Source organism: Hippopotamus amphibius, chromosome 1, assembly GCF_030028045.1.
Source record: "Hippopotamus amphibius kiboko isolate mHipAmp2 chromosome 1, mHipAmp2.hap2, whole genome shotgun sequence".
Classification (NCBI taxonomy): Eukaryota; Metazoa; Chordata; class Mammalia; order Artiodactyla; family Hippopotamidae; genus Hippopotamus; species Hippopotamus amphibius.
In genome coordinates, this window is record NC_080186.1 from 111452344 (window position 1) to 111476845 (window position 24502).

General features: G+C 40.6%; 1 protein-coding gene across 3 annotated transcripts; it reads left to right on the plus strand.

Annotated features, from left to right (window-relative positions):
- The first annotated feature begins 111 nt into the window (after positions 1-111).
- On the plus strand, positions 112-23150 carry LIX1L (limb and CNS expressed 1 like). Of its 3 annotated transcripts, XM_057721224.1 has the most exons (6): positions 112-484; positions 11050-11213; positions 13704-13844; positions 20158-20253; positions 20564-20641; positions 20961-23150. In XM_057721224.1, exons 1-6 carry the CDS (start codon positions 193-195, stop codon positions 21201-21203), a joined length of 1014 nt encoding a protein of 337 aa, XP_057577207.1. In that variant the 5' UTR covers positions 112-192; the 3' UTR covers positions 21204-23150. The 3 variants fall into 3 exon arrangements, with proteins under 3 accessions (XP_057577207.1, XP_057577216.1, XP_057577226.1); XM_057721233.1 differs by lacking the exon at positions 20564-20641; XM_057721243.1 differs by lacking the exons at positions 20158-20253; positions 20564-20641.
- Positions 23151-24502: the final 1352 nt, after the last annotated feature.

Genomic DNA, 24502 nt, shown 5'->3' on the forward strand with positions numbered 1-24502 from the left:
CGGAGCGGCCACCGGCCAGCTCCCGCCCCCTCTCTGTGATTGGCATAGGACCTGGCTCGCCCCCGCCCCCGCTTGACTGACGGCTGGGCTCCGGCACCTCCTTCAGTCCCTGGGCGCTCGCTGGCAGGGTGGCTGGGACCGTTAGCTCGCCAGGCTGGAAGGCTCTGGGCCGCTACTCCACTGGCGGCCGGGATGGAGACCTTGCGAGCGCAGCGGCTGCAGCCTGGAGTGGGCACCAGCGGGAGGGGCACTCTGCGAGCGCTTCGGCCGGGAGTGACTGGGGCCGCGGCTGCCACCGCCACACCCCAGGCGGGCCCCCCGCCGGCCCCGCCGCCCCCAGCACCGCCCCCGCCGCCTCTGCTCCTGTCCGGGGCCGCCGGGCTGCCGCTGCCCCCCGGAGCCGCCGGCAGCCCCGCGGTGCTGCGGGAGGCCGTGGAGGCCGTGGTGAGGAGCTTCGCCAAACACACGCAGGGCTATGGCCGAGGTGAGTCTGCGGGGTCTGGCCTCCTGCGGGACACCCTCTCTGTAAGGGAGCTTTGCTCCCACAGTCCTCTGGGTCGCTTTTCCTGGCGCAGAGCCCTCACATGCATTTCCTTTTGGGGAGTTTCCTTCTGGGCTACACACACACACACACACACACACACACAGACGCACACGCACAGACGCACACATTCATACACACGTTTAAGCCTTCCACCCCTCCCCTTTATTGAGTTACTACTATATTCTCCAGGGACCCATTTTTACAGATACAACCCTCTTTTCCATCCAACCTTTTCTCCTTTAGAAATGGAATTCCTCCTGTAGCTTAATGACTTAACGTCTCTCTGCCTTTAGGGACCAGTCCCCATTGTGTGGGATCCCATCCTTTATCTCAGACTCAAGACATTTCTCATCTATATCCTCTCAATCTTTCTTCTGTGATCTCAGCAATTCCTGGGCTCCCTACTAATTTACTCTACGTCCTTAACCTTGACTTTTAAATTCTTTTCTTACTTGTGTCACTCTGAGATTTCCGATGCAACTTCAGATTTGCTGGGGAATTAGGCAGTACTTTCACAAGTCACCTATAAGCATGACTTTAAATCTGGACCCATACCATTGAGCCCACGCCAGCTTCCTGTGACTTAGTACCTCACTTTGGTGTCTTTTTAAGTAGGGAGCCTCACAACTCCAGCCTCTCTGTCTGGCTGGCTCTGTTTTCCTGGCCTTTGCCCAGGAACCGAGGATAAATCCCAGGCCTTGGCTCTCTCAGTGGTAAATTCAGTGGAAATAAGCCAGGCAGAAACCCTATTTCCATTAGAAATCTTCATCTTAAAGATGCCTAATTTCCAGGGTTTCTGAAAATGGGGATGTGAGGGTTTTCTTTGTTGTTTTTGTTTAACCAGTGCAGAATTTCCTGAGTTTGAGTTCCGGATTTATAGTGTAACAAGAAATATATAGTGAGGGATGGGAGACAGAATTCAGGTCTGGAATTTCTGAGACATCACTTCTCTCTGCTTGGCCAGGTCCTGCCTGACCTGGAAGTGACTGTATTTTTAACTTTCTAGTTTAGCATTAATACAGAGAAAGGTTGTGGGGCTTTCTCTGTAGATAGTAATGATTTTTTTTTTTCCTTCCTGAGAAAGTGCAGTAAATAGAGCACACACACAGGCTTTGGAGTCAGACAACTTTGGATGGATTAAATCCCAGATTAAATCTCTGTCGCTTGCCAGCTATGTCTCTGTGGAGGTGACTTAACCTCACTGAGCTTTAGTTTCCTCAAGAATTATTATGTGGACTAAATGAGATATTGCACCTGACACATAACGGGTACTTTAAAAAATGATAGGTATTGTCTCAAACTTATTGGTTCATATTTCTTTGGGAAGAACACATCATTTACTCTCATTATTAAATCCAAACAGTGTAAAACCAGTGATTCCTATGAAAACAGATTTTTTGATCCATTTTGCTATATATGCACAATCACACATTTCCCATCAGTTTCCCTTTGCTCTTCAACATTTTGAACTCCTACCATGGGGCAGACAACTCTGCTAGGTGCTAGGAATACAAATGCATATTATCCTGAAATTCATCATGAGGGAATATAATTGTTTTTCTAGTTTAATTCCTAGATTTAAGAGGAATTGCCATTAGGTATTGTCCTGTTGCTTCAGGTCTCTTTTAAGTAAGAGACCAAGGGAAGGTCTTTGCCTCTGGGCATAGGAGTAGTCAGGAGTGATCATCCTAAATCTGAAGCTTTCTTCTTAGAAACTTAAAAGTGCTTATTAAACTTGTAGAGAAGTGACAGTTTTCTCGTCTGTGTTACCTGAAGAGGCTCTGGTCTAAACTGAGCATCCTGTAAAAACTTTTTCATTTCCTTAGAAAGGATGAGGGAACAAGGGGATTTTACTGACAAAGAGCAATCAGTCACAATTCAGACTCTTCAGCAATTCTCTCCTCCAGCCTCCCTACCTCCCACCACAGTCCTTCTCATTATTCTTGAGTTTCTCATTTCCAGTCTGGGTGTCCAGCCAGTACTTTGGGAAAGTTTGGCAGATAGTTCAGCTTCAGGCAAGCAGAATCTCTGCCGATTTGGCTCAGAAGTCCTTCACCACATGGAATCACTTATTCTGCTTCAATTAATAGGCAAAGCTGCCATTGGCATGTGTCCACATACCCTTGTGACTGATGGCATGGTATTTGGGGGCTGGCTTTATTCCGCTGAATATAATTCCCTTTAGTCTTGGCCCAGACCAGACCTCAATCCAGCAATGCTTTACTGCATCATCTTCAATTCACATCTTTCATCTTCTTCCTGACTGCTCTAAATTCACCTTTTCCAGGCATGGTCTTTAGATTTACCTTCACTCATGTAGGATCTCAGCATTTATTTTTTTAAAAATTCTTCGGTTATTTCATTTGTTTGTCCTATATCTCTCCCTGCAGTCCCCACTCAAGATACACACCTAGCTCAGTGTGCTGTAGGATCTTAATCAGTTTATAGTGTGTAGGATTTGGAATCAGAGAACCTGGCCCTGTCAAATAGTGGCTGTGTGATCTTGGATAAATTACTTTCTCTCTCTAGGCCTCATCTGTTCTGTTCATTCATTTAATGAATATTTATTGATCATCATAGACAGATACTCAGTCCCTATTTTCATGGAGCTCACAGTCCACTTTACAGAGCATGTGTCAAGATTAATGGTGCAATAAAACAGGACAGTACAACAGAAATAGTGTTGGTTTTGGAGGCAAACAAACATTTGATTCTAAATCCTGGTCCTGCCACTGTGGCCTGTTCCTTAACTTGTTTACTGTTTGTACAATAGGTATTATGATACCTGTCCTAATAGTTCTGCATGGATTAAATGAAATAATGAATGTAAAGCACACAGCACGTAGTTAGTACTCAGTGAGTGGTTGCTATTATTATGCATGTGGAAATGCTTTGAAAACTGTGCATTAGATAGGTTTGTTTGCATCACCATTTCCTTCGCCCCTTTTTCCACATGGCATATAGACCGCTTCTTCTAATGGCTGACAGCTGGTAATCTCTAAGCTGGCATGACTGCCTGAATGACCAAGTCCCTTTCCTTGCTCTGTAACTTCTGTGTTGCCCTCTTCAAACCTATCTTTTTTTAAATGATTGCTGTCACTTTATATCACAATATGGTTACATGATTGGAAATTCTGCCCAGCGACTCCACTAGGCTGAACAAATGCATCTTGTATGGTATTTTCTGTTTAGTTGTTCTTTTTCCTCAGAATCACAGTTAGCTTCTTTTTTTTTTTAATTAATTAATTTATTTTATTTATTTATCAGCTGCATTGGGTCTTCGTTGCTGCACACGGGCTTTCTCTAGTTGCTGCGAGCAGGGACTACTCTTCATTGTGGTGTGCAGGCTCCTCATTGTAGTGGCTTCTCTTGTTGTGGAGCACGGGCCCTAGGCACATGGGCTTCAATAGTTGTGGCATATGGGCTCAGTAGTTGTACCTCACGGGTTCCAAAGCACAGGCTCAATAGTTGTGGCGCACGGGCTTAGTTGCTCCGTGGCATGTGGAATCTTCCCAGGGCAGGGCTCGAACCCGTGTCCCCTGCATTGGCAGGTGGATTCTTTACCACTGCGCCACCTAGGAAGTCCCACCATTAGCTTCTTTGTTGTAAGTGACTATGTAGTTAAAATGATTGGTCTGAGTGTTTCTAATTTTTGGAATGTTGGATTAGAGCCTGTATTAGTTTCCTGTGGCTATTCTAACAAATTATCACAAACTTGGCTTAAAACAACAGAAATTTATTCTCTTACAGTTCTGGAGGCCAGAAGTTCAAAATCAGTATCACTGGGCCAAAGTCAAGGTGTCACAGCAGGTCTGTGCTCCTACCAGAGGCTCTAGGGGAGAATCTGTTTCCTTGCCTCTTCTAGCTTTTAGTGGCTGCCAGCATTCCTTGGCTTGTGACTGCATCATTCCAACCTCTGCCTCCATATTCATGCTGCCTTCTCTTTTGTGTTTCATCAAGTCTCCTTCCCTAAGGACACTTCTGATTACATTTAGGGCCCACCAAGATCGTCCATGATAATTTCCCCATTTCAGACCCCTAACTTAATCACTTCTGCAAAATCTTTGCCACCTAAGGTAGCATTCACAGGTTCCAAGGCTTAGGACATGGACATCTTGGCAGGGGGCATTATTCAGCTTTCCATAGTCCTCACCCAAAGTCACTGTCACTTTTCAATCCCTCCCTTCCAGAGACTGTGTATGTACTGTGGACTATTCAGGGATGCCTTCTACAAATTGAAGTAGGAAATGGCAGGAGAAATATTGTTAACCAGCCTCCCTAACTTCATAGTAATGTGAATTAAACAAGGCCAGACTATTCTCACCATCCTATATGATGAGAGAGAACCTTCTCACTCACCTCTCAATTTCCTTATCTATTTATTATCTATTTATGCTGCCTCATTACAAAATTGTATTTATTCTTATGAAATTTTTATTATAGTTTCATGTGTTATTTTATTTTATATTTTTAATATTTATTTATTTGGCTGTGCTGGGTCTTAGTTGCGGCATGCAGAATCTTTTAGTTGTAGCATGCGGGCTCTAGTTCCCTGACCAGGGATTGAACCTGGGCTCCCTGCATTGGGAGTGTGGAGTCTTAATCACTGGACCACCAGGGAAGTCCCCATGTATTGTTTTAATGTTTTTACTCTGGTGGATATACAATCTGTCTGTCTTACCACTTGGACATTCACCTAATATTTTATCTTATAAGCAAAGAGCCAAAAGTATTCTCTTTCTTGTTGTTGTTCAACATTATGGTACAAGCACTTAAATATTCCTCACTGTCTTGGATTTTCTTGTCCCTTTCAGCCCAACATCCATCAGTGACTTTTTTTTTTCATTTTATTTATTTATTTTTTTGAGGTACACCAAGTTCAATCATCTGTATTTATATACATATCCTCGTATTCCCTCCCTCCCTCGACTCCTCCCCACCCTCACTGTCCCAGTCCTCTAAGGCATCATCCTTCCTCGAGCTGAACTCCCTTTGTTATACAGCAGCTTCCCACTGGCTATCTATTTTACAGTTGGTAGTATATATATGTCTATGCTACTCTCTCACTTCATCTCAGCTTCCCCTTCACCCCCCGCCCCACCAAATGTCGAGTTCTCCAGTCCATTCTCTGCATCTGTGTCCTTGTTCTTGTCTTGTCACTGAGTTCATCAGTACCATTTTTAGATTCCGTATATGTGAGTTAGCATACAATATTTGTCTTTCTCTTTCTGACTTACTTCACTCTGTATGACAGACTCTAGGTCTATCCACCTCATGACATATAGCTCCATCTCATCCCTTTTTATAGCTGAGTAATATTCCATTGTGTATATATGCCACATCTTCTTTATCCATTCATTTGTTGATGGGCATTTAGGTTGCTTCCATGTCCTGGCTATTGTAAATAGTGCTGCAATAAACATTATGGTACATGTTTCTTTTGGGATTATGGTTTTCTCTGGGTATATGCCCAGTAGTGGGATTACTGGATCATATGGTAGTTCTATTTGTAGTTTTTTAAGGAACCTCCAAACTGTTTTCCATAGTGGCTGTACCAACTTACAGTCCCACCAACAGTGCAGGAGAGTTCCCTTTTCTCCACACCCTCTCCAGCATTTGTTGTTTCCAGATTTTGTGATGATGGCCATTCTAACAGGTGTGGCGGCTTTGACTTGCATTTCTCTGATGATTAGTGATGTTGAGCATCTTTTCATGTGTTTGTTGGCCATCTGTATGTCTTCTTTGGAGAAATGTCTATTTAGGTCTTCCGCCCATTTGTGGATTGGCTTATTTGCTTTTTTGGTATGAAGCTGCATGAGCTGTTTGTATATTTTGGAGGTTAATCCTTTGTCCGTTGTTTCGTTGGCAACTATTTTTTCCCATTCTGAGGGTTGCCTTCTAGTCTTGTTTATGGTTTCTTTTGCTGTGCAAAAGCTTTTAAGTTTCATTAGGTCCCATTTGTTTATTCTTGATTTTATTTCCATGATTCTAGGAGGTGGGTAAAAAAGGATCTTGCTTTGATGTATGTCATAGAGTGTTCTGCATGTGTTTTCCTCTAGGAGTTTTATAGTGTCTGGCCTTCCATTTAGGTCTTTAATCCATTTTGAGTTTATTTTTGTGTATGGTGTTAGGAAGTGTTCTAATTTCCCATCAGTGACTTCTAAAAATTAATTTTAGCTGTCAGATGTGAATGTCTCAGTAATTGCTGCCCTCCTACCTCACTGTCCTTTAACCATCCTTGTGTAAATCATTATATCCATGGTTCCTCATTGAAAATCTGGTCAAAACTATGAGCACCCTACCTACACACACACCCACACACACACACACACACATACTCTATGCACACACACACAGACACACACATGCTTAATTTTACTTAGAGTTTTAGGGGACTTATGAACCCCCATGAAGCTCAACCATGGACTGAACTTTAGACCCTGGGTTAAGATTCCCAAATTGGAAAAAACATTGGCATCAGAATATCTACATTCATGCCCCAATTTTGCCACAGCTATGTGACCTCAACCAAGTCTTTTACCCTTTCTTAGCCTGAGTTGGACTAGATAATCTCTAAAGTCCCTTTCAGCTCTAGAAATGAATGAGTCTTATGAGCATTTTCAAATGCAGATCAAAATTCATTGCTTTTTTCCTGATCACTTTGCCCAGTTTCTCATTTCATACTCACATTTCTAAAATGGCTGCCTATTTCATTTGGCTTTGAGCAATCATTAAAAAATAGTTCTGTACTATGTGCCAAAAGGGATATAACTGGATATAGAATGGACATATGCTTTAATAGGACCTTCCCCATTATAGCAGTCTCCTCCCCTTCCTCTTTATTTCAATGCTCTCCCTGTTGTTTGCATGTCAGGAGAGCTGTCACTCAGCACATTGTGCTAACTTGTCTCAAAGAGGGAACTGGGCCTGAAAAGATCTCAATGAAAAGAACAAAGGTGGCTAAGCTTTCTGGGCAGCAGTGACCTCTGAAGAGCCTCTGCTAAAACCAAGGGTGGGAAAGAGAGAATTTTCTTTTCATGCTGTCTTTTAATGGAAGAATGAGCATTTTAAAAAGTCAGTTAAACGTAGAGTATTATTAAAGAGCTTATGCTGCTTTTCAAACCCTGGCTGGTGCATGGAGTGCTTGCTTCAGTTACAGAGCAGATAAGTTATTATTGGTCACTAGCTTTTGAATACCTTCCTGGCAGGGAATGTATATTATTCATCTTTGCATCTCTACTGTCTAGAATAGAGCTATGCACCTCTTAAGTGCTCAGATTTTTGTTTAATGTGCGTGTGTGTGGCAGCCATGAAAATGTGTTTAATATCTGTTTAATATCTCCTGCTGCAGGGAGCATAATTGACTGAGAGCCTTAAACTGCTGTCCCCTCTGAGTTCATCACCACATTTGCACTGAGGCCACACATCCTGCAGGCTGCTCCCAGTCCCTGACGGAACACAGCAGGGGTACTAAACTCAGGCACATCCTAGTGAGATATGGGATTCCTTTGGCTTGAGGACTTCCTTCTGGCCTGGCCAAACCCTTCTAGGAACTGTGCTGCAGTCTGAGATTCTCATATCCAAACTTCCTGCCTTCCCTTTGTCCTTCCACAGGTGTCAGACCGAGAACATGGTCTGAAGGCTCTCCCTTCTCCTACTTCCTCCCCAATAAATCTCTTGCATGTCTGTCCCACCTTGGTGTCCTCTCCTTGTCAGATCTTAACTAATATAATGAGTCCTTGTTGTAACTAAGAGTAGAGAGTGGTCATGTTGGAAGACATTGGAGAATGTGTGTGATAATGTATTATTATGGGGACTTCCCTGGTGGCACAGTGGTTAAGAATCCACCTGCCAATGCAGGGGACATGGGTTCAAGCCCTGGTCTGGGAAGATCCCACATGCCTCGGGGCAACTAAGCCCATGCGCCACAACTACTGAGCCTGTGCTCTAGAACCTGAAAGCCACAACTATCGAGCCTGCGTGCCACAACTGTTGAAGCCCACACGCCTACAGCCTGTGCTCCGCAACAAGAGAAGCCACCGCAATGAGAAGACCATGCAACACAACAAAGAGTATCCCCCTCTTGCCACAACCAGAGAAAAGCCCGCATGCAGCAATGAAGACCCAACACAGCCAACAAATAAATAAATTTATTTAAAAAAATTATTATTATGAGGCTTTAGTTAAAGCCACTTGAAATGTTTGGTACCTTAGAGTCAAAGAGATTCTTCCCAAAGGCAAACTGATTTTATCCCTCCTTCCATTTAAAACCCTTCAAAAGCTTCCCATTGCTCCTAGGATAAAGCCAGTATTCTAACATGACCCAGCCAGGTTTGACCTGATCTGGTCCCTGCTTTTTTTTTTTTTTTTTTTTTTTTCCAACCTCATCTTGTATTATACTACCCCTCACTCTCTCTTTTCTGGCCACACTAATCCCTTTATTCGCCATATTTCCTGCTGCTATAGAGCCTTTTTACATGCTATTCCTTCTGCTCAGAGCACTATTCTCTCACCATTTCACCTAGTGAATTCATACTTATATCTGAGCTTGACTATTACTTCATCAGGGTAGCTTTCTTTGACCTTCTTAATTAGGTCATGTGCTCCTCCATTTCCCACCATTTACCACTCCTTTATAGCACTTATCACAGTTGCAGTTTTTCATTTGTTTGAAATTATTTGGTTGATCTCTCCCTCTCTAGACTGTAAACTGCATAGGAAAAGGAACAGTGTATGGTTTTGCTCACTATTGTAGCCTAGCACCCAGCACATAGTCTAGCACAGAGTTGGTACTCAATACGTATTTGTGGAATAATTGAATCCAAGTATTGGCAGATGAGGGGAACTGTTCTGGAATACAGTGTCAAGTATGGAGTTTGATTTCACTCTATTTACAACTAATAGCATAGCTGATTACTGTTTCATGGATGCTGGCAGATGTCAAGAGACTTCTGGGTCAAAGAGAAAGGACTTTATCACTCATAGCATAGCAAGTAGCATAAGCATCCTGTTTGCTTGCACTGGTTTCCCTTGCCTCCCAAGTCTGGTGTGGAGGGCTCAGCTGGATGCTTGCATAGGCCACGGGTTGCATTACAGGAGATGAACAATGAGCTTGGAGAACCTGCCATTTTATAGCAAACAGTAAGCAAACTTGTTCTTTGTCCCACAGGGAGACATTACTGCATCCCTCCAGGTTTCTTGCTGCAAATTCAATCCTGAGAAAGGGCCCAAGTAAACAGCAGTCAGGGCCTTGAAATCTTGGCATACCTAGCAAGATGGAGTGTAGTACAAGAGACCTGTGGAGGAATGTTTCCCAATACACAGTCCTTCCAAAAATCATTTATGTGTAATTTATTATTTACTCAATTTCTCCTTTCTAACTAGACTGCAAGTCCCATAAGGTTAAGGACCACATCTGTCTTTAATCCAATGTATCAAAGATAATTTGCAATCACAATTTTTTGCTGAAAGCATGAATAATATGTACAGTTGACACTTGAACAAGTGGTTTTGAACAGTCTGAATCTACATATATGTGGATTTTTGAAATAAATATATGAAAATATACATGTAAAAAAAATCATTTATGCCTAGGGAAAGCTTCAGAATTCATTCCCTCCCTCCCTTTGTTCCTTCCTTCCTTCTGTCCTTCCTTCCTTCCCTTCCCTCTCCTTCCTTCCTTCTTTCCTTCTTTCCTTCCTTCTCTCTTTCTTCCTTCCTCTCTCTCTGTCTCTCTGTCTCTCTCTCTCTGTTTCTTTCTCTCTCATATATATAGTATACACAAAGTATTCCAGGATGGAAAAGGAATCTAGCCATGGGTTTGCTCACCAGAAGCACAGGCTTGAAAATGGCTAATAGGGCCATAGTTCCTTGAGTGACAGTATTACATAATGGTTAAGAACATTGGCTCTGGAACTAAGACTGCCTGGGTTTGAATTCTTGCTCTTCTGCTTTCTAGCTGTTATATCCTTGGGCAAGTTATTTAACCTCCCTATGCCTCATTTCCCTCATTGTAAAATGGGAATAATAGAAGTACCTGCCTCATAAGTTTGTTGTGATTAAATGGGTAAAGCACTTGGAGAAAATATGACATACAGGAAGTGTTCAGTAAATATTAGCACTTATGATCATGGTGGTTGTTACTCTTCTAGGCTAGCTGACCAGTTTTGGAATAATCTACTTGCACTTCATCAGTCAGTGATAATGGTATGCTGGCCTTGCAAACTCTGGCCTCCAGTATTTATGCTATTCTCCTTTGGTGTCTAGGACTAATCAAAATGTGAACTAGAGAGGTGGGGGAGGAGGGCAGGCATACTCTGGTCTTCCTATGCAAATGGACTTAATCACAGTATAGGCTTGTTAATTTAAATGCCTTTAAATGGTGATAGGTAGGGAGCTAAGGGGTCAGACTCCTAATGTAAGTACAGGTTGCAGATACTGTATTGAAACACAGCACTGCTTGGAAGTGTTCTCATTGCTGAATTTAACTACTTCTCTTTTTGTAGTGAATGTGGTGGAGGCACTTCAGGAATTTTGGCAGATGAAACAGTCCCGTGGGGCTGACTTGAAGAATGGGGCTCTAGTGGTTTATGAGATGGTTCCCTCCAACAGTCCTCCCTATGTCTGCTATGTCACCCTGCCTGGGGGAAGTTGCTTTGGGAGTTTCCAGGTAAGAGCTGTGAGGCTGCAGTAGCAAAGTTAAATGCTTAGGTGCTCATAATGGCTTTCACTATCACTTTGGCCATTAAATCTCTACCCAAAGTCGTATATTTGAGGACTTGGACCACTTCTGGGCAAATCATTCTGATAAACATCTGAGGCTTATTTGGCCAGAAAACCACCTCAGTAACATACTTTTCTTAAACCATGCTCCAATTCAAAGTGGGTTTGAGTTTTTGAAGGCTGAAAGAAAAGCACCTAACTCACGTTCTAATCTGGCTTTGCAACATCCTGTTATCTCTTTTTGAGGACATAGAATAATATTCATTGCCCCCGGTACTTTTTCATAGGCTATTACAAAGGAAAGGAATGTTTGAGTTCTCCAAAAGATCAAAGGAGAGGGACTATGTATGGTGGACATAGTACTCATCTAAGAGTTAGGAGATCCAAATTCTCATTCCCCTGACTGTGAGCAGGGCAAATCGAGTAATTTCTCTCGGCCTCAGTTTCCCCATCTATAACATGAAGGAGATAGATTAGGTTATTTCTAACCAGTATTTCCGGTACTAGCATTCTACAGTTATACGGAAGTCCTGTAATATATGATGATGAAAAGAGTTGATGCTATTATAGGGTAACAAGAAATTTGACTAGTGTGAATATTATCATCAAAGATGGATTTTCCCATTGTAGCTAGGAGGGTAGCCTCCTGAAATGTCAGCTTAGAGCCTGAATAGGAATTTAGAGAAGAAACTGGACACTTTTGTTCTGTTTTTTGTATGGTTTGTATAACCCTTAGACAAAGTTATACCCTCTGCTATGTGCTTCCATAGCACTTTGAACTTCTCCTATCATACCACTTATCACAACATATCGTAATTGACTTCTTCTCTCTCCTAGTGGACTGTGCTCCATGGAGGCAGAGATAGTGTCTGTCTTCTTTCTTCTTCAATTTTAAATCTCTACCATCACAGTCAGTGCCCAGCACAGAATAAAAACTTAACAAACCTGTTGCATGAATGAATGCCATTGTAGCTCAGTTTCCTGCCTCACACAGAAACAGTCTTAAGGAAACTTCATTTCAAATCAGGTGACTAAATTTTTCTCTCAGAACCCCAGCCATTTCAGAGAAACAAATATATGCCCAAGATGACTAAAGTTTATCTTTTCCTTCTAGAAAATAAGATCTTTCCTTTCTTCTCCTGACTCATCACACTGTTGAATAAAGATTTAATAATCTTATGGGGATGCCCCAAACTGGACCATTATAGTAATTTGATTTCTGTTATTTCCTGAAAGAGTAGCATTATCTTGGCCCCTTTTAGCTTATGTCTTTTATATCCACTTTGGCAGGTGAAATTTCTCCTGGTGGTTTTCTTCATAGATGACTTTTCAGAAAGAGCACTATACAGTAGAATGGGTAGCAGGCTAATAAATAGTGAGAGAAGTAGAAACAGAGAAACTGAATAAGCAAGAAGACTTAGGATTAATGTACCAAACTCCATATGTTGTCTCAGAGAGACCTGTCAGCTAAGGGAAACTGGAAATTACTGATATTAAGCATGGTTAAGTAACAAACATAACCTGGTCTACTTTTTAAAACTATAACATCATTTTCTTCCTTTTTTCTAATCCTAATCGTAAATGACAGAGGGCACAGAGGCCTTTGAGACAGCCAGTGAAGATGAATTATAAAGGTGACTAGGGATCTGAAGTTGCGTGATTTAAGACTTTTGAAAATCAGGCTTATTCTATGGTACATATGTTGGATACCATGTAAAAACATGAATTAATTTTTTCTTGTTTTCCTCGGATCAGCTTTCCTTTCCCTAGCTACCTCTCTTCTCTTTGTGTCCACTGGGAGGGGGTGGGGGGAGACTATAAAATCCTTCCTCAGACCTTACACTCTGTTCAGGGACAGCTTCCTAGCTCACTACATTATTGGGGAAACTGCCTGCACATAGGTAAAAGTAAAGTCCAAGAATCCCAGATGGGTGCTTCTGATAGCGACTAGAGGGCTCCTCTGTAGAGGCAGCTGAGACACAGCTTTGTTCTAATCTTAGGTTGTCTAGAGGGATGAAAAAAATCTTGCATGTCTGCAGAATAAGAGAACAAGATACAGATTTCTAACGGACTGGCCAGAATCTGGCTTTTGAGCAATTAATTCTGTTGACAGTTTAAACAGGGGTACTTTTCATATCCAGTGATTATATGCTGACTTCAGCAGTCTTCTTCATTCTGCATTCAATTTGGTATGAGCTACAGCCGTCCCCAGTTCCTTAATGACTTCAGGATGTTGAATCAAATTTATGTTTCCAAATGCCCCAACCATTTTACAAGAAAAAAAATTTTACAATAAAAACTTTGGAGGGTGTGTTGAACAAACTGATTTCACCAAAGAGTGTTGAAGTGTCTTCTATCCCAAGTGTTTCCCTCGCATTTTTCCTTCCTCTTTCTCAGATACACATGCACACATATTTTCTCTGTCTGCCCTGCCTAGTTTTGCCCCACAAAAGCTGAAGCCCGGCGGAGTGCTGCAAAGATTGCACTAATGAACTCTGTGTTTAATGAACATCCTTCCCGAAGAATCACTGATGAGTTCATTGAGAAGAGTGTCTCTGAGGCCCTAGCATCTTTCAATGTAAGTTACTTGGAGTTGGAAGGGAGGAGAGTGGGAGATGGGAGAATTGGCAGATTGGAAAATCTTGTATATTACTGGGAAACAGGGCATGAATTCTTGGTTTTCTTTCCTGTCTACATTTCTGTTCTTTCTGTTTATTTTCTGTCAGTCTTTTGTATTATATGCCCCACATGTCTCAGTCTCTAATTCTGTGTGTGTTTTTGTTTTTGTTATTTTGTCTCTTTCATTATGTCTCTTTGGTATCTAGAAACCTGTATTTCAAGATTTATGGAATTTTAGAGGTATTACAGAATAAAGACTGAGCTTGAATTTCTCTTTTCCCAATTTTGGTTTAAGACCTTAGTCCGTTCTTCCTTCACTGTTCTTTTTTTCATATGGCTGTTTTTATTGTCACTTTTTCCTGCCTCCATTACTTCATCTTATTAATGAAGAAGACTTTATAATACAAGTATCTTGTCTTTTTACGTTTCTAGGAATGGGGAGTGTAATTTATTTACTCTCTTTAAAAAGAACATCTGTTCTGTCAAATGGTAATGATAATAATGGTAACCATAGCTAATTCTAATTGAGTATTTATTTTGCGCCAGGACTGGTATAGGGGATTTATATGTATTTTATCTCATTTGATTTTCACAACAATCCTATGCAGTTTAAGTACTATTATTACCCCTGTTTTACCGATGAGGAAACTAAAAACACAGAAGTGAAGTTTTGCCTAAAGTAATATAGCTTGTAAATGGTAGGCCAAGACTAGAACCCAAGACTAGAACCCAAGTCAACTTATAGACTTTTCTAGCTTAGAGATACATCTTAGAAATTAGTACTGCCTTCTCTGCACAAGACCATTGATAGGGAGATAAAGTCAGATCAATTTTCTGTTTATGTTTTCTTTGCATTTAAGATGTAATTACAGATACCAAACTGCTTCAGTTATCTGTTTTGTAAATTAGTATTGAACACTTTGAATTATAATCCCTCTGTTACCTAGGACCCACCTGTTTTTCTCCTATTACTTTTTGCTCCAGTCAGCAGTATCTGCAGGGAATAAAAACATTTTTATGTTAATCAAATCAGTTAAAATTAAGAAGTATATTTTTCACTCTTAAATCACCTAATATATTATAAAATGAAACATTAGTTGGGATTATAGAAAGCAGTGGTTATGAGCATGGGCTCTGAATTCATTGTTTTGAGATTATGATTCTACTTGTTACGTGACTTTGAACAAGATATTTAATCTGTCTCAGTTTCCTCATCTATAGAATAGGATAGCAATTATACCTATCACATAGGATTATTGGGTAAAAGAGAATATGTTCGCGCACTCAGCACATGTTATCTGTTTAGGTGCCTTTGGATGCAAGTAATAGAAGATCTCACTTCAAATTGACTTAATAAATAAAGGAAGGAAATGTATTATCTAAAATGATAGGAAGTCTAGAAGTAGGGCAAATTTCGGGGCTGGATGATACCATTGGTCAATAATGTCATCATCTAGGATGGTAGCCCCAACCTGGACTTCAAGCCTGAAGAGCAGTCCCATTTTGACATAAAGGATGAGTTCTGATGTCCCATCTGCAGGAGCACATTCTTGGGAGGGTGAGGCAGGGAGACATTCAGGTGCAAAATCTCCTACAAAATAGGCTGCCTGGGCCTCTGGTCGCTGGATCTGAATAAAGCAGATGTTTAACTGTGGGGGTGGGGTGGGGGATGGATGTCATCATCTCCTGTCCCAAATTCTTTCCATCTCTCAACTCAGCCATCCTCTAGGTATTGGCTTTGCCCTTGGGCTGACTCCCTTCAGGGTGCAAGACAGCTACAGAGTTCCAGTTGTTAAATACAGACAAAACTACATTCAGAGACAGAAAGAGACCATCTTTTCTAGTGTCTCTTTGGTGATAAGGAATCTTTACCCAGAAGCTCTCCAGCAGACCTTCCCTCTACTACCCAATGCCCAGAATTCCCACCTTAAAACCAGTTACAGGCAAAAGGGATTAGGAATTACCCACTGGAGTTAGGATAAAATTACTCTTCTCTGAGGCAATTGGGAGATGTATAGGCACTAGAATAAGATTAAGGTTCTTTAGTAAGGAAGAAGGAAATAGATATTGGGCAGGTCACCAACAGTGTCTGCTACAAAGAGTTTAAGAAATGTAAACTATTATTCTCACACCACTATTCTTTTTTGATTAACCCCCCAAATTGAGAACTTAATGGATTTCTCATTAATATCTGGGAATGGGATTCCCATTCTCCAGAATAACAATTTTTATTTGGTCTTAGCCATGGGCAAAGAGTGGTGTCCACATTCTTTGCTTTTACCTTTTGTCCTTTAAAAGTCCTGAATCAGGGGCTTCCTAGGTGGCGCAGTGGTTAAGAATCCGCCTGCCAATGCAGAGGTCACGGGTTCGATCCCAGCTCCAGGAAGATCCCACATGCCGCGGAGCAACTAAGCCCGTGTGCCAAAAAAAAAAAGTCCTGAATCCTCAGTCCCTCCCATCAGGAAGCACGCACGAGCCTCCTAGATAGCTTCCTCCACAAGAGGGCAGACAGCAGTATCAGCAGTATTTCATCTTGTGGAACTGAAAACCACAGCCACAGAAAGATAGAGAAAATGAAAAAAGCAGAAGACTTTGTACCAGATGAAGGGACAGGATAAAACCCCAGAAAAACAACCAAATGAAGAGGACATAGGCACCCTTCCAGAAAAAGAATTCAGAATAATGATAGTGAAGATGATCCAGGACTTTGAAAAAAGGCTGGATGCAAAGATCGAAAAGTTTACCAAAGACCTAGAAGAATTAAAGAGCAAACAAACAGAGATATACAACACAATAACTGAAATGAAAAATACACTAGAAGGAACCAATAGCAGATTAACTGAGGCAGAAGGGCGAATCAGTGACCTGGAAGACAGAATGGTGATAATCACTGATGCAGAAAAGAATAAAGAAAAAAGAATGAAAAGAACTGAAGACAGCCTAAGAGACCTCTGGGACAATGTTAAACGCACCAGCATTCGCATTATAGGGATCCCAGAAGGAGAAGAGAGAGAGAAAGTACCTGAGAAAATATTGGAAGAGATTATAGTTGAAATTTTCCCTAACATGGGAAAGGAAACAGCTACCCAAGTCCAGGAAGCGCAGAGAGTCCCAGGCAGGATAAACCCAACGAGAAACACGCCAAGACATAGAGTAGTTAAATTGACAAAAATTAAAGACAGAGAAATGTTATTAAAAGCAACAAGGGAAAAATGACAAGTAACATACAAGGGAACTCCCATAAGGTTAACAGCTGATTTCTCAGCAGAAACTCTGCAAGCCAGAAGGGAGTGGCATGATATATTTAAAGTGATGAAAAGGAGGAATCTACAGCCAAGAATATTCTACCCAGCAAGGATCTCATTCATATTCGATGGAGAAATGAAAAGCTTTACAGACAAGCAACAGCTAAGAGAATTCAGCACCACCAAACCAGCCCTACAACAAATGCTAAAGGAACTTCTCTAAGCGGGAAACATAAGAGAAGAAAAGGACCTACAAAAACAACAACAAAACAATTAAGAAAATGGTAATAGGAACATACTTATTGATAATTACCTTGAATGTAAATGGACTAAAGGCACCAACCAAAAGACACAGACTGGCTGAATGGATACAAAAACAAGAACCATATATATGCTGTCTACAAGAGACCCACTTCAGACCTAGGGACACATACAGACTGAAAGTGAGGGGATGGAAAAAAATATTCCATGCAAATGGAAATCAAAAGAAAGCTGGAGTAGCAATCCTCATATCAGATAAAATAGACTTTAAAATAAAAAATGTTACAAGAGACAAGAAAGGACATTACATAAAGATCAAGGGATCCATCCAAGAAGAGGAGATAACAATTATAAATATATATGCATCCAATATAGGAACACCTCAATACATAAGGCAAATGCTAACAACTATGAAAGAGGAAATGCAAGGCAGAAATAGAGACACAGATGTAGAGAACAAACACATGGACACCAAGTGGGGAAAGCGGGGAGGGTTGGGGGGGAATGAAATGGGAGGTTGGGATACCAAATTGTGCACTCTAAATATATGCTGTTTATTGTCTGTTAACTGTATCTCAATAAAAGTTCTAAAAAAAAAAAAAATAATAATAATAGCACTATGCAGGGTATAACCCCCCCCCCCAAAAAAAAGTCCTGAATCTGACACTATATTATGTCTTTTGACCAAACACCTAGCCTCTGTGGGTCTGAGTTTCCTCATTTGTAAAATAAGTAAATTAAATTAAAATTAACTCTAATTCCTTTCCAATTATATTCTAATATTCCTACCACTAATCAAGTATTCTGTGATTAAATATTAATGAATAAATGGAGCTCATTTATAACCTTGCTAGGTGTAGAAGTGTCATATGAGGTGGAACTTGCCAATGGTGGATCATGCCACACTGGTGTACTCCAGACAGGTTACAGATGTGCCATGATATTGATCCCCTCAGCTCTCAGGGGAACTGAGCAAGGCCTAGGGCAGATGGACTCCTCTGCCAGCACGCTTCTCTGTATACCCCAGTTAGCTGTACAGATAGGGTCATTATTTTTATGGGTCATATCATAGAAAAGTTTGGAGGTACTGAATAAGGTATCATATTGAACAATTATAGATAAAAATGAAAACTATTGCTTGCTTCAGAGCCCTAAATCCTTATAGTGAAAATTACCACCTTTTTTCCTTCCTGCCTCTAGATTTTCACTTCTAAATCCAAATTTTGTGATATTTGCTTCACCGCAAAGATTGACTACATGTGGCATGATTGTTTCTCATGAGCCACAAAACAAAATGGGTTGATTTTAAGTAGTTCTGACTTCTTGTTGATTCTAGCACAGTGAAAGCAAATGATAGTAATAAACTAGCACTTATGGTGTACTCACTAAGTGCCTGGCATTATTTTAGGTGTGATACATATACAGTAAAACCCCATGATAAAATACCCCACAATAAATTGAATTTGGATGTAACTTGGTTGGCTCCTGACCTCTACCCAGTCCCCTTGCTCAGAGAGAGCAGAATAAAGTTCTTATCTTGGGAGGTGGGGGGGGGTGGGGGGCAGCGGGGGTGTGTGGAACTGGATAGAAAGAGCGGGACACCTCTCAGGAAGCAGGAGGAGAAAGTTGGATCCCTGTGTTTCCAGTAGTCTCCTGGCCTTATTTTTTTTTAGATCAGGTCACTAGTAAACCAGGAAATGCCCTTATCTTAGAAGTCCCTGCAAGACCCAGGATCTAGAATTATCTCCAACAATATGAAACCACCACCGAATAGCACAAACTAGAGCCAGTACCAGAATGGATTTGGATTGTATAACTAGACACCAGGTCCAATACAATAATATACCCACATTATATGATTGGAATTGTTAGACTACATTTATCTCTCTTTAAATTTAAATTTTTTAAAAAAACCTCTTTAATTCTTGAAACAGTCCTATAAGGTAGATCTATGATTATTCTCATTTTACAGTTAAGGTAGCTGAGGAACAGAGAGGTTAAATGACTTCACCAAGGCCAGAAGACTGGTAGGAGCTCCAGTCCATGCTCTTAACTTCTATACTGCATTGTTTTTTGTACACACTAGGCTTGCAGGTAGGACAATGTATCTTAGTTCTACCCCTTCAAGGTTATGTCCCCCGTAGAAGACACGGGGTAAATGTCCAGGAGGCCAAACTGCTACCCAGAATTTGGCATGCCCATGACTTTTACTGTCGCCCTTGAAAATGCTTTTGCCAGTTGTCCTCTAGGCTAGTCCAATCCTGTATGCTGAACTCACTCTGTTATTTTAGCTAAATCAGGACTCTTCCCTATGTTTCAGTGTTCCCCCTTTTGTGAAATGGGGAAAATCAGATTGACTTTTCTATATCACCTGAGTTAAAATGTGTGATGACTTTGGAGGCCTCTAGGACTGTGCTGACCAGCAGAATAGCCACTAGCCTCATATAGGTATTGAGCACTTGAAATGTGGCTAGTATGAATTGAGATGTGCTGTAAGATGAAAGAGACACCAGATTTTGAAAACTTAGTACAAGAAAAAGAATGTTTCATTAATAATTTTTATACTAATTATAGTTGAAATAATATTTTGAATGTATTAGGTTAAATAAAATGTGCTATTAAAATTAATATTTATTGTTTATTTTTACTGTAATGTGGCAACTAAATTAAACATGTGGCTTGCATTATATTTCTCTTGGACAGTGCTGCTTGAGGTGATAATCCTGATTGAAAATCTATTTGTCCTTTTCTTTCCTCTGTTACCAGGGCAACAGGGAGGAAGCTGACAATCCAAATACAGGGATTGGTGCCTTCCGATTCATGTTGGAATCCAACAAGGGCAAGTCAATGTTAGAGTTCCAGGTACTATACTATTCCATCTACTTCCCTGGCTCTGATAACCTGGGTCAGCCTGTACACACACACACACACACACACACACACACACACACACACACACACACTTCTTACTAATACTCAATGGGAAAGGAAGGGAGAAATGGTTATTAGAATATTTTTCAAAACATAAATATCTTTCTTCCCCCAAGGACATATCAGAATTGGTATGAGATGCTTCCACAAATACATTTTGTGAAAGTTTCCCCTTTTAATTCTGATGCAACCCCCCAATATATATGCCACTGTCCTGGCACTTCTTATTTTCTTCCTCCAGGAGCTAATGACAGTTTTTCAACTGCTGCACTGGAATGGCAGCCTTAAGGCCATGAGGGAAAGACAGTGCTCTAGGCAGGTAAGAGTTCCTACGGGTGAGGGGAGTCTGGCAGGACTATTTTGAGGTAGATGTTGTGTTAGAAATAAGCAAGCCTACCAGGTTGTGAATCTTGAAAGCCTTACTTAAAGGCTTTGTTCCTATAATCTTTCTTTTTAAAATCTTAAATGTGATTCTTTTACCTGCCTTGCTTCTCCCACCAGGAAGTTTCCCATAAGAATCTCCTCAGAGGACTCCTATGCTGACTTCAGTTAGGACTCAAAAGCTGAGTCCCAGTTGGGTCAACCTGGTATGAAGCTTTACTTTGTCCGTGACTCTCACATTCCTCTCCCCCCTTCAGGAAGTGTTGGCTCATTATTCACACCGGGCCCTAGATGATGATATTCGCCACCAAATGGCATTGGACTGGGTGAGCCGGGAGCAGAGTGTCCCAGGAGCACTGTCTAGAGAGCTGGCCTCTACTGAGCGGGAGCTGGATGAAGCCCGGCTGGCAGGCAAGGAGCTGCGCTTCCACAAGGAGAAGAAAGATATTCTCATGCTGGCTGCCGGGCAGTTGGGCAACATGCATTCTTCCAATTGCTAGGCATCCACCCACATACTCCCCATCCTCTCCAGGCCCTTTTTTTATATGTCCTTTCTAAGACTTAGTGTGATTTCTGTACATACTTTCTCAGTTTTATACTTTAAAAAAATATATATATATATGTGTGTATAAATTCTACACCTGGATTCCTATTTCCTGAGAGATCCCTTTTCTTACTTCTAGTTTTTGGATGTAGTTGCTTTTCTCCACACTACTTTACAAGAAGAGCAGGCTGTCTTTGGAGCTTTGTTGGCTCTTACACTCCCAGTAACTCTGTGTAGTCATTTCAATAGCACAAAATGACTAAGTGTTCATGTCTCCTTTTAAAATAACAGGGAGCTTAAATAAGGACTATGTGCCCCACCTTCACCCTCACTCCTGCTTTATCTTGGACCCAACAGGGCGTGAAAAATGAAGACTTTGGCTTTGGTTTATCTTGAGCTGAGCCTACTTTGATTTATCTTGAGCTATTCCTCCAGTAACTAGATACTTCCTAACCTACACCACCCACTGCACACCACTACCTTACTCCTCCTCTGCCTCCAATGGTACTTCATCTTGAGGCTTCCTTACTTTATTATTTGGAAGGAAGTAGAGATCTGGTTTCTTATTTTTAAAATCATTGCTGAGAAACTGCCCAGGAACAAGAGAGGAATTATAAACACAATCTTTAGGGGTTTATCCCCTATTGCTTCTGGGGCATAGTTACCATACCATACCAGTATGTACTCAACTCTACTGAAGGAGTCAGGGTTGAAGTTGCCTATCTTTCAGTATTCTCTTTTCACTCCTCCTTCCCTGCTCACCTAGCTTAGCTAAGCCCTGTCTATAGATCTTCCTGCCTGAAAATATTGGTAGAAGATAAAACATATTTCCCTCCTTTTTCTTCTCCCACCATTTTGCTTTTTGGAAACATTATCTGTCCAATTTGGCGAGGGCTATGTTCCTCCTATTCCCACAAAGTGGTTGCTGTTTACTACCTTAGATGTATATACCTAGATTCACATTTGTTTTCCTCTTTTTCTTTCCTCTTCCTCCACATTGATTATTAGAGCAGGAGCTGATCCAGAAAATTAGATGAGACTTTGGCATTAGGGCACTTCCTAATTGGAACCATGAGAGCCTGCAGGAGGGGAAAGAGAATCAATGATTAGCTACTTGTGTTTTTAATACTGTTCTCTTCCCCCACCTCTTTCCTGGGTAAAATAGGAGAGAAATGATCTGGAGTACAGCTAAAGCATTCCCCTTTGGGAGAGTTTTTTGTGGGTCTCTCTAAGATATATTTTCTCCTTGTTTCTGTAATCGCCTTTATACTGTAGTATAGCTCAGTGCACTTCCTGAACTGAGTTTGGGAAAATTAATATTCCTGCAATTACACTTTCCATTTAACAATTACACACTTTGCTTTTTAGAAATAGGTTAGGAAACAGGCTACAATTTGCTCTTTTGGATCAGATAGGGAAAAGATGAAAGTTAGCTTTCTTGCTTTTGAAATCATCTTAGTGACCAGTACATATGGGATCAGAGGTAAGGAACTGAGCAACAGTTGTATTAGTGCTTTAAAGTGATTTCCTTGAATTCTCCAAGCCCCATCTCTGTATTCCATGAAGCACATGTAGGGTTAGAGCAGAGGCTCCTACATTAAATAATAGGTGTGTCTATTCAATTTTTATTGATATTTATAATCCAGAAATCATAAACCCTCATTTCTCCTTCGCTCTTTTCTCTGGGAAATTTTAAGGGGTGTGAATTATGGGAAGAACTTGTCTTTGCACCTCCTAGATTATTTTTCTCAAATAACAACCGGTAAGATCCCAAAAAACTTGACAAAAAATGTTCCCTGATCTGTCCACTTTTGGTATTAAAGTTTTACTTACCTTTTAGTACTTTCTATGTATTTTATATGTATAACTTTATACAATTAAAAGTAGATTTTTTGTCTAGTGAGCCAGATTGACTCTTTCTTGAGACCTATGTATCAGAGGAGCTCTAAAATGACCCTTTCTCTTACATATATATAAAAAAAGAACTTTTCTTAGTATTTCGGGGGTGATAGAAATAAGATTGTATTGCTCAGGGAAGGCATCTGCCCCTCCTTCTCCAGATATTTGAGGAGCCTGAATTTTGTTCTTGGCCCTTTCTCCTCAAGCTCTACCCATTTTCACTGGCAATCTCACCCACTATGGTGGCTTAAACTCTATCATATACACGATTCTCAAACCTGCTCCTTCCACTCCAACCTGTTTTGAGCTTTTACATCTATATTGCCACATATTGGACATTACTACCTGAATGACACAAGCTCTTTGAACTTACATATCTAAAATAAAACCCATTTCTCCATACATGCTCCTCTTTGACTCCCCAGATCGGTTATTGAAATTATTATCTGCCCAGCTATCTAAGCTAGAACCTCAGATCCATCCTCAGTTCATCCCTAGTATCATCTAATCAGTCACTTACTGTTGAGTTTACCTCCTATATAAACTTCCCAATCTGTTTTCTCCATATCTACTGTCTTAGTTCAGTCCTTTATCATCTTGGGGCTGGACCACTGCAATAGCTTCCTAATTAGACTCTACCTTCATTCTTAACATCCTCCACACTACTATCAGATTTCTTTCTAAAATACTTATGACTGTACCACTCCCTTGCTTAAACCATCATTTAGCTATTTTTACCTTTAGCAGCACTTCCCCAAGTTTTATATGTGAACCCTTGGTATTCATATATGAAAGATTTTATATAAGAAGAGAAGATTTTAGGTGGTAGATGGCCAAACATTTTTCATTTTTACTAGTTATGCTTTTATTGGAATTTGTAATAGAAAAACATGTTTTCCATTTATGGCAGTGATATTTAAATTTAGTGTAAATTTGTTTAAAATGCTAGTCTATTTAAGGAAAAACACAAATCGAATAGTATGGGGGCTATTTGCAAATGTTAAAAATTATGAATACTAAAATATTGAACTAGAAAAATCTCTTGTCTATGGGGTAAGTTCCAAATCCTTAGCATGACATACAATTTGGCTCTAAACTATATTTCCAGCTTTATTTCTTAATTTCACAGCATCAGGCATACAAATTTCTTGCCATTCTGATATTCATTCAATAAGTATTTACCAAATGTCTACTATGAACCAGGCACTGGTCTAAACTTTGAGGATATAGTTGTAAATAAGAATCTCTGCCATAATGATTACATTCTGATGGGAAAAACAAACAATAAACAAGTTAGAAAGTAAACAAGGTAATTAAAGATTTGAATTTAAGTTCTGTGAAGGAAATAAGAGTGAA

What these genes read in the sequence shown, in the direction of transcription:
- LIX1L (XM_057721224.1), top strand. Translation starts at nt 193, where the DNA reads ATGGAGACCTTGCGAGCGCAGCGGCTGCAGCCTGGAGTGGGCACCAGC. An exon ending in GTTGCTTTGGGAGTTTCCAG is followed by an intron (nt 11,214 to 13,703) that starts GTAAGAGCTGTG and finishes TGCCCTGCCTAG; the next exon opens with TTTTGCCCCACAAAAGCTGA. An exon ending in AAAGACAGTGCTCTAGGCAG is followed by an intron (nt 20,642 to 20,960) that starts GTAAGAGTTCCT and finishes TCCCCCCTTCAG; the next exon opens with GAAGTGTTGGCTCATTATTC.